Source organism: Leptonotus elevatus, chromosome 9 (genome assembly GCF_054856555.1).
Source record: "Leptonotus elevatus isolate MCC_2025b chromosome 9, RoL_Lele_1.0, whole genome shotgun sequence".
NCBI classification, from domain to species: domain Eukaryota; kingdom Metazoa; phylum Chordata; class Actinopteri; order Syngnathiformes; family Syngnathidae; genus Leptonotus; species Leptonotus elevatus.
The window spans coordinates 22,167,471-22,183,794 of record NC_141247.1 but is presented as its reverse complement, the minus strand read 5'-3'; the positions used below and the strand labels follow the sequence as shown (position 1 = coordinate 22,183,794).

At 39.5% G+C, this 16,324-nt stretch overlaps 1 protein-coding gene across 13 annotated transcripts in view; it reads right to left on the bottom strand.

The window, feature by feature from the left end:
• Positions 1–14,079, bottom strand: part of prom1a (prominin 1a) — a 47,745-nt gene extending 33,666 nt beyond the window's left edge. For 5 of the 13 annotated variants that reach the window (XM_086084403.1, XM_086084404.1, XM_086084409.1 and 2 more), the window contains exons 1-3: positions 13,545–14,079; positions 619–677; positions 312–338 (exon numbers count right to left, since the gene is read on the bottom strand). In XM_086084403.1, the coding sequence (XP_085940529.1) occupies positions 312–338; positions 619–677; positions 13,545–13,776 (318 nt within the window). In that variant the 5' untranslated portion in view covers positions 13,777–14,079. The remainder of the gene's footprint in view (positions 1–311; positions 339–618; positions 678–13,544) is intronic. The other 8 variants (XM_086084406.1, XM_086084413.1, XM_086084414.1 and 5 more) reach the window with 6 other exon arrangements.
• Positions 14,080–16,324: the final 2,245 nt, after the last annotated feature.

Below are 16,324 nucleotides of genomic sequence, written 5' to 3'. Positions count from 1 at the left end.
ATAACGATTTTAAATGCTGAAAACATGAAAAGCATGAGGTGTACTGTAAATCGTCATTGTGTTAGACATTAGTCAACAAAGAGTACCTCCTCTTTACACAAGAATGACAGTTTCTTCAAACAGTGCCTGTGCAGTTAATATAGGTTATATGACCAACATCCCGTGTGATAGGAAATCGAACATATATGCGAAAAGGGATGAAAGCAAAGTCATACATTTTATGGATAATGATGTAAACAAAAAAAAAAAAGGGGGAGAGTGCTTTTCTCGTGAGGAGTGGTGACATTTGTTTGGGACTTTTTAGACGTTACCTGCAGGCTCAGCACTATGTTCTCTGGCTGAAGGAGATATCAGATGGTTTCACATGATGAAGAAGAAGAAGAAGAAGAAGAAGATGCATGCAGAAGACAAAGCATTAAAACACAAGTGTCAAAGAAAGAGCAAACAAAAACACCAATACCAACCAAAGAGAAAATAATTTAAAAAACAAAGAGAAATGCAGCATGCATACAGACAAACAAACTTCTTTTTTGGGGGGATGTACAGTGAGGGAAAACTGGCATGTCATTCAATATGTGATTTCTGAAGTATTTACAGCTTGGAAAGTCATCCACTCACCTTCTGATAGTCGGTCTGGAGGGCTCCAAATTTGTCTTTTGCCAGTTTGATAAGAAGATCTGCAAGAAAATGTCAAAAGAGATTAGTCATGCACTACTCCATTCAAATCTTCAACCCACATACAGAACATTAAAAACAAAAACAAAAAAAACATATGGATGAGCATTTCCAGTGCTAAACCATTCCAAAATGTTTAAATTTGCACATAAGCTTTCCCAGTTAGCATTTTCAGGAGCTAGACTATCCTATCATGTTTTAAAGTGCTTTAAAAAGACAATTTGAGACAAACGTCCTTTAATATGCATTTTACGGTGCTAAACCATTACAAAAATATCCAGTCTATTCTGTGACTACAAATACTGTAGATATGAATTTTGCGGTATATGAACATGCATTTCTGGTGCTAAACCATTCCAGAATGGCAGAATGTATTTTCCATGGTTATGCATAGATATACATTTTGTAGAACTACTTTGTACATATACACACTGTGAACATGCGCTTCTGGTGCTAAACTATTCCGTAACATCCCACACATATGCATTTCCAGTGCTAGACTATTCCAAAAAAAGTCTTACATTTGTATATAAATACGCAGATGTGCATTTTCTAATGCTAAATAAAACCAAAGTGCTACTCCTTTTCTCTACACTTGGATAAGTGTTTCCAAGTGCTAAACCATTCCAAAATAGGTTTACCTTGTAAACAAACGTACGTATATGTACGTCCATATTTGGACATTCTTGATGTAGACAATGTAGACATGTCATGTTGAAATTGACAAACTGCTACTTTTCTAAGCAGACTGACTAAGGAATAATCCACATAAGATTAAGAATAATAATGATAAATAAATCAATCTAAAGCACACAGAGAAGCACATAAGTACCACGAGAGCTAAAAAAGTGACGTTGATGGGACTTTGTCAGAAAAAAATCTGCCGCCATTCCCCTGACCAAAATGTTCCCACTTGTGAAAACTGACAAGGTCAAAAATTGTGATGAATTCCTTTTGATCCTGTTGACATACCGCTTACTTCAACAGTTTCTTCCACAAAAACGATTTCCGGGATTCAACTCAATTGAGACCATTTGAACCGTGACAGACTTTCAGTGCTGTACTGCAAAACTTTACCAATGATTATTTCTAGTGGTTCTGTTTGTTTCTATCGTAAAAACAAGTGAGAGGAGTGACCACATGAATTGTACCGCTACAGAAAAGGCAAGCTCGGTTGTCCGTTTACAGTAAATGAAGACCTGTTGTTTCTCAAGGCAAGGAAAGTTTCGGAAAAGGTCAGAGTGTCCTACTGTATATGGCAGCTCTTGTGTGAATTTGTATGGCTTTTGTCAGCATCTATTGTGGGTTTTCGGGCCAGATGTAAAATGATCAGGGTTCGGGGAAGAAAGGCAATGAAGGGGAAAAACACATAAAAGACCGTTGATGATCTCTGGGCCTTTTGTGCGGTAGGTAGGGTGTTTCCCGTACCGTGACGAAAAACAATGGCAATGTTACGTAACATCAGCTAAAAAGGCAAGGCGAGGTAAGGCAGCTTTATTTAAATAGCACATTTCGTACACAAGGAAAACTCGATGTCAAAGACACAACTCCCAAAAGCATTTACAAACACAATAGTCAGAGCAAAGCGGAGAAAATAAAAAGATCGGAAAAAAATGAACGAAAAGAACGCACATTGACAGAAGACTTTAAAAACATTGAAAAGTGAAGTAAAGGGAAGTAGGTAACGACCAATCATGGCTCAGTTTTCTGACCAGACCCAGAAAACAGTTGAGCCATGATTGGTCGTTAGCTACTTCCTCAGCACAGGTGATGTCATCTTCAGTCGACGGCAAGTGAAATTTTTTTCTTTTTTAAAGGTATTAATTAAAAAATAATAATAATTAAGTTATCAAATGAATTCTGGACAAAATATTAATTATATTTATAATATATAATATATAATATATTTCTAAACAACACTATATTTTAATTATTATTATTTAACAAACACACAAAAAAATATTTCCCACTAGGGATTTTTTTGTTAGCTGAATAGAATGAAAAGGTGAAAATAAATACATACAACAAGAACTAATTAAAAAAAAAAAATCTTCTTTTTTTAAATAAAGAAAAACACCCCAAAATACAATTAAATATTATTAAATGAGAAATATAAAAATAACACAACCTTGCGGGCAAGTAGATTAAACTATTGAACCTAATATTCCTCTAGCTTGCCAAATAGATATTTTTAAATATTGATAATATTACCCTAATAAATAATGAAGTCAACATTGATTCCGATCCATATTATATTCTGACGAGCGAGCTGTGCGTCCGTCCAGTATTTTCTGACGGAATTCTTCTCTGCTCAAACATAAAATTAGCATTGCGGCGCTCAAAGCGCCGAACACGGCTCGCTGGTGTCAGGCCCGGAGCTTATCCTCTCGTCTTAGGACTCGTTCGGCATTAGAGCCGAGGAGCTAAAAGGCTAAAAGTGTACAAAAGTAAAGAAATAAAACAGACGAGGCAGACAGAAGCAAAAAAAAAAAAATCATCTGTGACGTGAATAGAAATGTGGCAAACTGTCTGACGCGGTTGAGGAGAAGCAGAAGTGAGAGGTGCAAAACGACATGAATGGATGGATGGATGCACAAGGAAAGTAGAAAAACTAATCAAGTTGCTCTAAACGCCAGCAGACTGTAATATCAGCCCGCTCGCTAAGCTGCGTGCTAACCGGCTTACGGAACAAAATCGAGGGGGGGGGGGGGTTGGTTGGTAAAAGAAATATGGAATATGTAAGCCAGGCCGGGACACGCTAGCACGCCGCTAAATTTTATTCAGCTTTACGCCGCTTGTACAACCACAAAGCAAACAGCCACTCGGGGATTTCGGCTGCGACGTTATCTCTGACAATTTGACGTCGCCGGTTTCCATCCACGCGGAATTGGAATGCGGGAAGGGAAAAGGCAACGCCGCTCGGCATAAACCGGCACGTTTGCTGATGCTCTCAATTTTCCAAAAAAAAAGAGACTTTCGGAAAGTACAGACTTGAAGGAGAGGAAGATTGGTTGATAATTTCTTTAGTTTTTGTGGTCCATGTGGTATAAAACCTCCAAAGCCGGGTTCAAATGCAGGTTGCTTTAACTCAAAGTCAACATGGTGTCAGAAGTGGGACCACAGGCAGTGGTGCACCAAGTTGGAAGATACTTGGTCACTGTACCACCCAGCAGACTTGTGATAAAAATCCAATGTAAGGACACTAAACTTTTGTGATAAAAGTGTCAGAAGTGGGATCACGGCAGTAGAGACAAAAGTGGCTACCGCAACAAGTAACATGGATCTTTAATGGCATGGTCAATCTACAGGTTTTTCCAACCCAATCGATTTGGATTTAAATGTGAGTTGAGTAGTTTACACAACATCCTTGTCAAGTGGTGTCAGAAGTGGGAATACAAACTGTCCATGGTATGCCCAGTTGGACTCTAGCAACCTGGCTTTTTGGCAGCATGGCCAATCTACAAATTTTTCAACCCAACAGACCTCTGCTCATTTGGGTGTACTAAACTTTTGTGATTAATGGTGTCAGAAGCGGGATGACAATCAGGAGAAGCCAAGTACTACGAATATTCTGTATATTTGTTACCGTGTTTAATCAACAGGTCAACTCATCTAACTTGCAATCAAATCAGATTTGGGGGAAATAAATGTGACAAATGGCGTCAGAAAATGGGATCACAAAAAATGAGGCGCAAGCAGGTTACCATAACAAATCGCCTGAATCCTTGGTGGCATGTTCAATCTACAGGTTGTTTACGAGACTCAGATTGAAACATCCGTCGTAATTACTCAACATCTGTGACCAAATGGTGTCAGAAGTGGCACAACAAGCCAGGTTGGAAGCAGGCATTTGTTCAATGGTCAATATTCAGGCTTACTAGACTAGTGGTGAGGTGGTTTTGAGGGTACTCAACTTTCATAGCGCCTGGTGTCAGAAGTGGGACCACAAGCAGAGAGGCCATATGTGGTATAAAAAAAAAAGAAGAGCAAAATGCTACATTTTGAGAGTCCTACGACGGCGTAAACACAACAATTTGCCACTCTAAACCACTACACTTTTAATAGCGTGCGTGTGCGTGTTACATATCCCTCCTCTGCTTTACGAGGTTGCCCGCTGTAAAACAAACACCTCCGAACAAGGTCGGAACTGTTACCATAGAATCCGTTACTATGGAGAGAGAATGGAATCGGCCTTTGACGCAAGTTCAACCCTTCCTACACACACGCGTGTGCTTGGCATGTTGGCCAGATGCTCCCGCGCTCACGTGCGCAGCTGCTAGTGCGCTCGACTGACCGCATGAGCATCTGAACGAAAAAGAAAAAAGAAAACGGTGGCATGTTTGCAGCATGACAGCCTCCCCTCGAGTGGGACTCACATTGATGGGCGTCACATACGCACGCACGCACACACACACACGGAGACGAGCTGCCGTCTCAGCTAAGCTCAACCGGGATGAAATCGATGTAGTGGTTGTGGATGTGACATGACACGGGTGTGCGGTGACACATAGTAGTAGCTGCGAGTCACTATTTACGTACGATGATGTCACATTACACACCAACGCAACTTTGAATGAACCCGTGTGCCTCCACGTTGCTCCATGCTAATAAACGAAACAACTCCTAGGTGACATTAAAGTTGGTGAATGGTGTCAGAAGTGGGATCATTAGCGACTGGGCCATCTATGGCATGCTTAGCTCAATAAATGTTAATATTTCAACCCAATAGAGCCAGGTTCAAATGAGGTTGTGTTTACCTATCATCCATGGCTAACAGTGTCAGAAGTGGGATCAACAGTTGTGAAGTCATCCACGGTATACCCATTTTGGAAGCTTGTGACTTTGCTTGTAAGTGGCATGGTCAATAAATCAGTATGTTTCATCCCAATTGGTTAAAATGCAGGTTAAATTTAACTAACGTTCATGACAACTGGTGACAGAAGCGGGATTATCAGTTACAAGGTCATCCATGGTGTACCCATTTGAAAGCAGGCTACCAGGCTCTTTGGTAGCATGGTCAACAAATCTGTACATTTCAACCAACTTCAAAAAGTTGGGTTTATCCAACATTCATGACAACTGGTGTCAGAAGTGGGACCACAAGCATGGCTTGCAGTTTGGAATCTGGCGATGTGGCTTTTTGGCGGCATGGTTACGGGTTTTTTTTTAAACCGGCAAAAACTTGTTCACTAAACTTTTGTGACAGGTGGTATCAGAAGAGGGATCTACAGCAGTGGGGCCATCATTGGCGTTTGGAAAATGAACACCTCACAGTTCAGATTTTTTCTTTTAGTACCTTCATCCCAGATTTTCTCAGGTTTAGGTTGAACTTTTGTGAAAAAAATCCCCAAGTTAGAACAAGGTACACCACAATCCCACTTCTGATACCATTTTTTGCATACCCTCAACTCACAAAAACCTGAATCTTCAATCGTCGTGAAAATGGTGTCAGAAGATGGATGGCTCGTTTCTTAGCCCCAAGTTCAAACAAGGGTTGGCTTTCACAATATCCATGACTAGTAGTGTCAGAAGTGGGATCATTAGCAGTGAGGCCATCTGGGTCACGCCTTGTTGGAAGTTGGCAACCACATCAAAATTCTCACGCAACTTAATTTTATAAATAAATATTTAATTGTATTAAAATTTGCATGCATTTATTTAAATTTTTAAAAATCTTTTCCCCTCCATTTAGTTATTTTGGTCATTTCTCCTTAACTAATACGATAATGTGCGTGAGCACGTGGTTGGCGTTTTTGTCGGCGCAGTTGAGTCAGGCCGTTTATCGTCCAGTGGCGGAGGGGTAGCGTCGTACCCGCCAACCGAGCGGAAACAGAGGAAGCGGGGAACGCATGACTTGCTATCCTCGCTCGCCTCGGCCGCCTCGCTTCTCCTCCGATGACCCGAATACGACGATCCGCCCCCCCTACCAAAGCTGATGAGACGCATCCTCGGATGCACCGGGAGGAGGCGTCCGATCTTTCCGCCGTTTTGAACGCGTCCGTTAATTGAGTCGTCTCTTTGCTGGCCTTCCTATTTCTGACGCGCACATCAAACTTTGTTTGCTTTTTACTCGGGCCCGAATGATACGGAATTTTGGAAGCTGATGCCGATTCCGATATTTGGCAGAATAAAATACCGATAATTGATTAATAGTAGTTTGCGATGCTAGCGAATGTTGATATTACGTCAGGGTTCGTTCAAGGTCGCAGCGTTTCCTAAATGTTCTCAAAACAGTCTTAATGGTTTTCTAAACAGTCTGAATTTTCTTTCTTGGTCCTTGCAACAATAAAGACCATTTAAGACTGTTTTGAGAACATTTAGGAAACGATGTGACAGTCTTAAATGGTCTTTATTGTTGCAAGGACCAAGAAAGACCATTAAGACTGTTCAGAGAACCATTAAGATGGTTTAGAGAATTCAGGGTTTGTTCAAGGTTGCAGTGCCTTCTAAACATTCTCAAAATAGCCTTAATGGTTCTCTTCACAGTCTTAAATGGTCTTTATTGTTGCAAGGACCAATAAAGACCATTAAGACTGTTAGGAAATCATTAAGACTGTTTAGAGAATTGTTAAAGGTGGCAGCATTTCCTTAACGTTCTCAAAACAGTCTTAATGGTTCTCTAAATGATCTTAATGGTCTTTATTGTCGCAAGGAAATGCCCTTGCGATAATAAAGACCATTAAAACTGTTTAGGAAACCAATAAGACGTTTAGAGAATTCAGGGTTCGTCCAATGTTGCAGTGCCTCCTAAACTTTCTCAAAACAGTCTTAATGGTCTTTCTTGTCGCAAGGAAATTTGGAACGCGTCACTAACACTAACTTGCGAGGTCAAACACCAAAAGTTCCGAGATGTTTTCGAGGCACGGCAGGAAGCCGCAATCAAACCTCCCGAAAAGGTCGGCGCCCGCTGCGCCGCAACAGCGCGGCACTCAGGCGCCGCTTGTTTTGACTGATTTGCGCCTCACCGTGAGAGTTTGTCTGAGAGAAGGCAGATAGAAATGTCAACGCTCGCTCGTCTGATTGCTGGGAGCCGCTCGTCTCCGTACCGGGGAAAGGTCGCTTTGCGTTTGGTATTTGGAGGGTAAAACATATGGACAAAAGTATTGGGACACGTGGCCATTGCGGAAATAATGGAAAGCGTTTTTGGACTATTTTACAAATTGTTAGCCGAGTAGCAGAGTTACCTAAGTCAGATTTAAAGGTTTTTAGAAAAGAAGAAAAACATAATATATTCTTTTTTCTTTACAGATAAAAGTTGATTATTATTATTATTATTATTTTGCAACATTGTTTGTGAACAACATGACACGCTGTCGGTGCATTCCAGGCTTCAGGGCAGACATCCATTCAAACGGAATGTCCTAATGAAAACATCAACACCAGCCCGCTTTCCTTTTCTCCGTCACCGGGTAAGTGAAGTTATAAAATGGAACGAAAAAAAAAAAAAAAGATTTGTTGATGAATTATTGGTTGACGACTTGAAATAATGATTAATTAGAGCGAGTCGAAGTTGAAGCACAGCGAAAACAACTACTGACAAACTATTTGGACTTTGCTTCATGACTAAACTCTGCAGGGGGACATTTTTTGTTTAACCATACTGTACCGTGAGAGACGATACGATACGTCACAATATCAATATCTGATGCCGATGTACTGATATTGTACCGGTTGGAATGATCAAATAGTGATATATTCATATTTTACACTGTACATTGATACATTGCACCGCTGGAACAAACAAAAAATGTTGTGTTTATCAGTAGTAGGGCCTGATGGTATGCATTTTGTGAGTAGATTCTGATATTTGGCGGGATAAAATTCCGATAACCGATTAATTGGTCGATGAAAAAAAAAGAAGGTATAATTAATCATTTTAATTTTGGGTCCCTTAACTCTTACTACAACAAAGATATAAAGTACAAAAAGGACATTTGCCTGTTTTAACAATTAGTTTTCCTTTGAAAAGAAAAACGGCAAAATTGGATAACTTATTTGCCGATTTTTTGGGGGGAGTGTAAATTTGTCTGAATGTCATTATCTTGGTTTTATGCTGTAATTTGTTAATATGTAAAAAAAAAAAAACATATTTGCAAAATTGGCCAAAAAAAGTAGCTTTTTACAGATTTTAAAGGAGCCAATATCCAATTAATCGTCGGGGCAGAATCTATATTTTGCAAAAATACATCAGATTCCAACACAATACTATGTTATGCTGGTGTATCGATATTGTACCCTGAGCTATCATGAGACGACCTTCCACAATATCAAAACCTGTTGGTTGCGTAATGATTTTATAGCCTTGCGGTATCAATATCTAATGCCTGTGAATCGATATTTACACAGGCATAAGACTTGCTGCAAAACCGATATCAATATCAATACCGGTGTGTCAATATTGTATTGTACTAGATAACACATTATATATTGATATCTAAAGTATATCGACCCTATATCCTGAGAAATACCAAAATACCAGTATGATACATTGTGATATATTTATTTTTAATAGTGGTGTACCGATACCCTGCCCTGAGGAACAGTGATAAGATAAGTCCCAATATCGATTTATGTATCAGTAGATGCAGTCTGATATACAGTAGGGCCCGACCGATTAATCAGCCGATTATAATCAGTCGATTATTGCCCTTCAAACATTGGCCAAAACAATCGGCCGATTATTTCCCCCTAAAACGTTATCATAGAAGAAAACCGAAGTTTCCGACGCTGTGAAAGTACCCTGAATGCACCATTTTGCTTGCGTAGCATTAGCAACTAGCAAGTGTGTAGCGTATGTTATTCAGGTTATTCTGTTGACCCTAAGCGACCTTTAAGCTGTTTAATGACACCGCAGTTGGAGTTAACTGTAAAACTAAACACACGATGATAACAATTACATCCACTGTATCTTTAAATATGAAACATGCTTCGTTTTTAAAACATGTCTAGCCTAGTGCTAATGCGAAAAGTGAAGGGAAAATCCCAGTCAAATGCTAACAGGAAGTTAGCATCAACTTTGGGATTGTTTTTCCTTCAAATAACAAATATTCGCACACAATTGTATGCATTAAATATATATTTTTAAATAATCGGCAGATTTTTTCTGCCAAAAATCGGTATGAACATCGGCCAAAAAAAAAAAAAGAAGCCTAATATACAGTACTGTAACTGGAGAGATAAAGATATGAGATGTCACAATATCTAATGCTGATAATATAGCAAAATAATACCTTTGCAATATGAACATCTAATGCTGGCGTATCATAGACCGTTCAAGATAACTACATGATACATATTGACATCAGTGTTTCACATGTCCGGCTGATGGGTCGTCAGTTGATGTGCAGAACGAGTGAGTTGCTTCCTGACGACGGCGGACAGAAGAGCCCGAGGCAACGTGGAGACGGATGAAGGCACCACTGAATATTTAGCCTTAGTCACTCATACGCACTCGCAATGGAACAGTGGCCGCACTATTCCACGAGTGAAACGCCAAACAACAACATGGAGTACACGACATGAGTGGTCATTTGTAAAACAAAACCACAAGCGGCCATTGTGTGCAGCCACAAAAGTGTCGAGTGGCTTCCCGCGGTTGCGCGGCCATTAGCCGACACGTGGATTTTTTGAAATGCAAGCCAGGAAATGTCAGGTTAAAAAAAATAATCGATCCAAGACACACACACACACATTTAATATTTTTTTTTAAACATTAAAAAAAAGAAGACGATACTCCATTTCACGGTATCAATATTTAATGGTGCTGTACTCTATACTGTTCCCTGAGGGATCCCACGACACATACTGATATTGATAACTAACGCAGGTGTATCGTACCATATATATATTGATATCTAATGATAGCGATACTAGCTAACTTAAATATCGAGTAGTCACTGATACCAAATACTGACACCACTAGTACATAAAATTCCCCCAAAGATCATGTTAAAGAACGAGCTGTATATACCAAAATAGCATTTTCCCTCCGAATTTCATGGAATTAAGTAACGGCCAATTTCCATTCTTCTTTTTTTAAATTTAAAGTGCCTGATTGAAAAACGTCCACAAGAGGGCGGCCGATAGTGGCGAGTAGTGTTGTTCCGGTACGATACCGGTATCAGGAGGGGCGCCAATACTGCAGTGATATCGGCATCGGCAAGTACTAACAAGTAACATGCCGATACCATTATTTCTGATGCTGATATGTTGTATGTATCGGTATGGTATCGGCTGATACTGTAACACTGGGTATCGGAATCGTATCGGTTGCCATAAGACAGCATCGGAACAACACTAGTCACAAGTACCAATACTTTCAAATAAGGCGAGTATCTGCACCGATATCGGCACCTGGTATCGGTACTCACCCAACATTTATTGATACTGCACGCAGATAACAATACAATATATTGCGATATCTAATGCTTGTGTATCGATACGGTACCCTGAAGGAAAACGATACACGACAGTATCAATAACAAATCCTCATGCATTGATATAATTCTCCGAGATATTACAATACAAATCGATAGCTAGCCTAATACTGATGTATCGAAACTGTTGTCTGAAAGATAATGATACCATACATGATGCAACTTTCCCCTAAGAGATAACGATATGAACCCGCCGCAATAACGATACGATACATAGCAATTTATGAAAATGGTACTGTTAACTGAGAGAAAACGATGAAAATCCATACAGTGTGATATCAATATTAAATGCTAATAGCGCTAATGATGTACGTTGTGATATTGATCCATAGGATACATGTTGAAAAGTCTCTGGGTTTAATATTATGTAGTCTCCATCACAATGTGTGTTAGTGTAGCGCTTGCACGGAACAGAGATTTTAAACAGCATATGGTGCAAGGCATTATGGGATTTAGCCAGTTAACGAGGTGACTCACAGAGCTGCTAATCTGCAAAATGTCCTCCTGTAGACTTAGACAAGGAGGGCATCTTTGTACATCCCGAGACCCCCATTAGACATAAACACACACTCTCAGCACCATTAAATGCACGCTCACACACAGTGTGTGCGTTTAATTGCATTAAGTTCAAACTAATAGCATCACACACAAAAAAGGGAAAACAATACAATGGAGGGGGCGAGATGGAAATTTCGAAAATGCATAAGTGCTAAAGATGACAGGCGGAGTCGATAGCTGCTAATGCTAAGCTAACATGTCAAAACGGAAGCTAAGCGCTAGTGTACCTGTTCGTCCTGTCTGACAATTTTTTGCGCCGTTTTGTAAAGTTTACAGATTTAGTTACCGCTGTCGATGCGAATGCTAAGCTAACATAGCAATTAGTGGCTAAGCTAATGAACACCGTGACCATTGTAGCATGTGGCAAACTGTTCTGATGGTGGTTAGCTAGAAATGTTAGCTTTGTGTGACCGGCTTGGTCGCCTGAGTAACCGCTAATGCTAAGATGAATTGAGCTAAGCACTAATGTAGCTGTAAATTTGTAAATTTGAAAGATTTCGTTACCGCTGACGATGCGAATGCTGAGATAACATAGCAAATAGAGGCTAAGCTAATGAACACCGTGACCAATGTAGCATGTGGCAAACTGTTCTGAGGGCGGTTAGCTAGAAATGTTAGCTTTGTGTGACCGGCTTAGTTACCTGAGTAGCCGCTAATGCTAAGATGACATGAACAGGAGCTAAGCACTAATGTAGCTGTCAATTTGTAAATTTCACAGATTTAGTTACCGCCGTCGATGCTAATACTAAGCTAACATAGAACTGTACACACAGTACTGGGAGAATCCAAGCGGGCCAGTTACGACTTTTCACCTTCGAATGCTGCATACGCTAACATGGCAGTGAAATTTAAACGCTAATCTATCTGTTGCACGTGTCATTTTCTGTTTAACGAGCTTGGTCACCTGTATCAACGCGGAAGTTAAGCTAAAATGATGTATGGACGACAACGAAAATAAACAAAAAGATGATGTGTTGACAAATTAGCACAGGGGTTAGCCATATTTACATTATTTTTTATTTAAAAAAAATCTAAGTAATCCTAAACTAACACTGCCTATGGAGGCTAATGAAAACAAAATGTGACACATTAGTTCAGGGAGTTTCCATTTTTAATGGTGACGATTAAAGCTAAAATGGCAGGAGGAGGCCAACAAAGATAAACAAAATGTTACTATGTTGACATGTTAGAGCAGGGATTACCCATTTAATTTTTTTAAACTATGTTACAAAAATAAATGTCCATTTTTATCAAACAAACAGAAAAATATGCTGTTTCATAGCGTATGGAGGTTAAAAACAAACGAAAAAGCTGATATGTTAGAACATGGTTATCAATTGTATATAAAAAACAAATTAGATGGCAGCTAATGCTAAGCTAACTTGGCGTACACACTAGAAAAAACTAGTAGACATATCTAAGCAGGTCTGATTCTTTTTAGTTATTATAAATAAACACTGTATAGCAGCTAATGTGAAGTCAACAAGGTGTTTTGACTGTCTAAGAAACAAAAACACAGTAAAATTTGATGATGAATCAGAGGATGGGTTATATATATTGCAGGCTTTATTCATTGAGGTTTTTTTATTATTATTAAATTGACTAAACTAAGCTAAAATGGCGTACAGAGGCTCTTGTGGGCGATATCTGGCGCACGTGCCTCAGGTTGCCCCACTGATGCATTATAAATTAAAATGTAATAAATAAATAAAAATTCAATTGCATGCACTTCACACAATTTTACATATTGACAGACTGTGCTTCGCTCAAGGAATCAAACCCAAGGTATCTCTTGGGTCTCACTACTCTCATAATAAAGTGTGCAATTAAAAAAAGACTATAGAATGAAAAAGTATCTTGGTGGGCTTTGCTTACCTTGCGGGAAGTCGTTGGGCTGCACCACGCACAGGAAAGTGTGCACCATGTGGAAAAGAATGCCGATGGGTCCCGGTTCGTAGTGGGCCACCGTCTCGTACACTCCGGCGGGCACGTAGCCGAAGTCCAACTTAGCCGGCGGGGGTGGCAGTCTTCTGGGCTCCGATTCCCGGAGCTCTCCGGAGCCCAGCAGCACGCAGAGGAGAACCAGGGTTCCGCTCTTGCCCATCATGAGTCCGCTCAAAGGCAGCGTGGATCTTCCGGGTGGTGGCTCAGGTGAACGGGTTGAGATGTGGGAAAGTGTCCGGGTAGGAAGCGCCGGCTACCGGCGATTGGGCATCGTTGTTCCCCCCCGCCCAGCTGCGGACTGCGCCTCCACGACGGGAGATCCTCTACCCGCCGACTCCGCTCCGTGACGACTCCCCACGCAAGCACAAGCACGCACGCGCTATGGGTGGCGCGCGCGCTGCCCTCCTATATCAGCATCCGTGCGAGTGTCGCGGGAGCGCGCGGCGAGTGGAGGAGCGGCCCCCCCTGTTGATGACAAGCGGAAGTACACTGCAACGTTCAAGCTTACGTTTGGTCGTCAATTTGAAATGCCCCCCCCCCCCCCCCCCCCAAAATGTATTCAACTAACGGACTACTTTTCTCACTTTTATTACTCTACTCACGTTGACAAAAAAAACAACAAAAAAACAAAACAGTTAAGTGAGAAACTTCTTTTAAAATCTGACTTCCACTTCCTGTTTCTATTGTTGCCACACCAAAATTGCACACCATCCGTAAAATGTCGGGCGGATTAGAAATTGTATCACCTTGCAGGTTTCCATCACATTTGACTGAAAGGACCTTGCCTCCAGGAGGCCCCTGACCTCCCGGGAGCGGACAATGATGTCATTGTGTCTTGTCAGCAGGTATTGGATGTCTATACCTTCCCCCTGTGCAGGAGGAGACGCTCACAAGGAAGGCCAACATGGGAAAGTGGGAAATTGGGTTATTAACATGAATATACACTCTGTGTAATACATACTTTGAGTCAGGGGTGTTCAAAGTCCAAACCGGGGCCCATTTGCGGCACTCACTATAATATTTATGGACCACTGTTGTAACAATAAAATTGGACATGGCCCGCATCAAAGTTTTGAAACATAGCAGTTTTTTTTTTGTAATAAAAGATAAATGTTATAAGATACAATATCAGTTTTTATTGCTTAATGTATTTTTTTTAAATTAAATTGAATGATTTTTTAAATGTAGAATTTGTATCTGTAAATTTGAGTGCTAAATGATTTGTTTTTTAAAATTAGATCTTCCACTAATACTGTATATGGATTTTGCTTTTTCACAATAAAACCAAGCTAAGAATGAGACTTTTTTTGTTCTTTAAATATATTTTTTTAATTAAAAAAATAACAAAGTTAAAGTTTACAAGACATCCAGAGTTGAACGTTAAAAGATATCAAGCAATCTTTTTAATTATTTTATTAGACAACACACTATTAAACAATATTTACATTTTTGTTTTGCCACCAATATACACGCAGATCTTTAAACTTTTTGTAAAAAAAACTATTTTATTTTAAAAAACTATGATGAAGTAGACAAGATGGCATGCACATTTTTTGAACTGAAAAATATATATTTTTTGCTTATATTATTTTTAATACTATAAAAATTGTAAATTGAATGATACAAAATATCAGTCAATTTTGTCAATTATTAATACTAAACTAAATTTAGATTTTTGACGATAAAACCAAGCTAAAAATTAGACTTTTTTTGTTCTTTAAATGTATTTTTAACAAAAAACTAAACAAAGTTAAAGGTTACAAGACATCCAGAGTTGAATGTTAAAATATGTCAACCAATCTTTTTAATATATATATATATACTTTTTAGATATTTACATTTTTTAAGTAGACAAGATGGCATGCAATTTTTTGACAAAAAAAAGATGATTGTTTTGCTTTTTTTTTTTTTATTCTATGAAAATTGTCAATTGAATGATACAAAATATCAGTCAATGTTTGTTAAAAAAATAGACATCATTAATACTAAACTAAATTTTGCTTTGTCATCTGTAAAACCAGTTGACAGGCTGTTTTTTTGTTGTTGCTAATACTGAATTGGTGTTAATCATGTTTCATAAACACAAATTCAGTGTCCCTCCCAATCTTTCTTCCATTTTTTTTTTGTAATCGGAAAAACGTGAACATCCCTGCTTGAAAAGATTTGAACCCGGTGGTGACCGCGGCGCTGGATGTTTTTAATGGTGAGTGACCTAAGTGCGTCTCGGCCGTGAGTGTCCTCTCCTAAGGAGCTTATTGGTCCTCTTAAGAAGTGTTAGCGTACAGCGAGACACACAGGTTGACCTCCGGGAAAGGTGAGGTCGTCTGGGGGGTAAATCTCAGCTTACTGGCACCCGTTGAAAACAAAGAAACAAGGACAAAGCTACTTTCTTACTGACACAGATACACAATGTGAACTCCTCCCTCCAAAATAGTCTCATCATGAAATTAAACATGTAGAAAGTATACATTCCATCTGGTGACATTTCTGTGAAAACAGGAGGTCATTTCAACTGTGGGAGCTCTAAGTGATAGAATGTTTGCAGGATCTCTGTGTGGAAACAGCAGCAATTGTGAAGGGTTCATGAATGACGAGATCATTTTGTTAGAAACTGTGAGAGGCAATAATTTTGTGGGGTTTCTGTGTTTCATTTTGCAGAGTTTTGTGGGATATCTCTAAGAAAGGACATTGATTTTTCTCAGTCTCTGTAA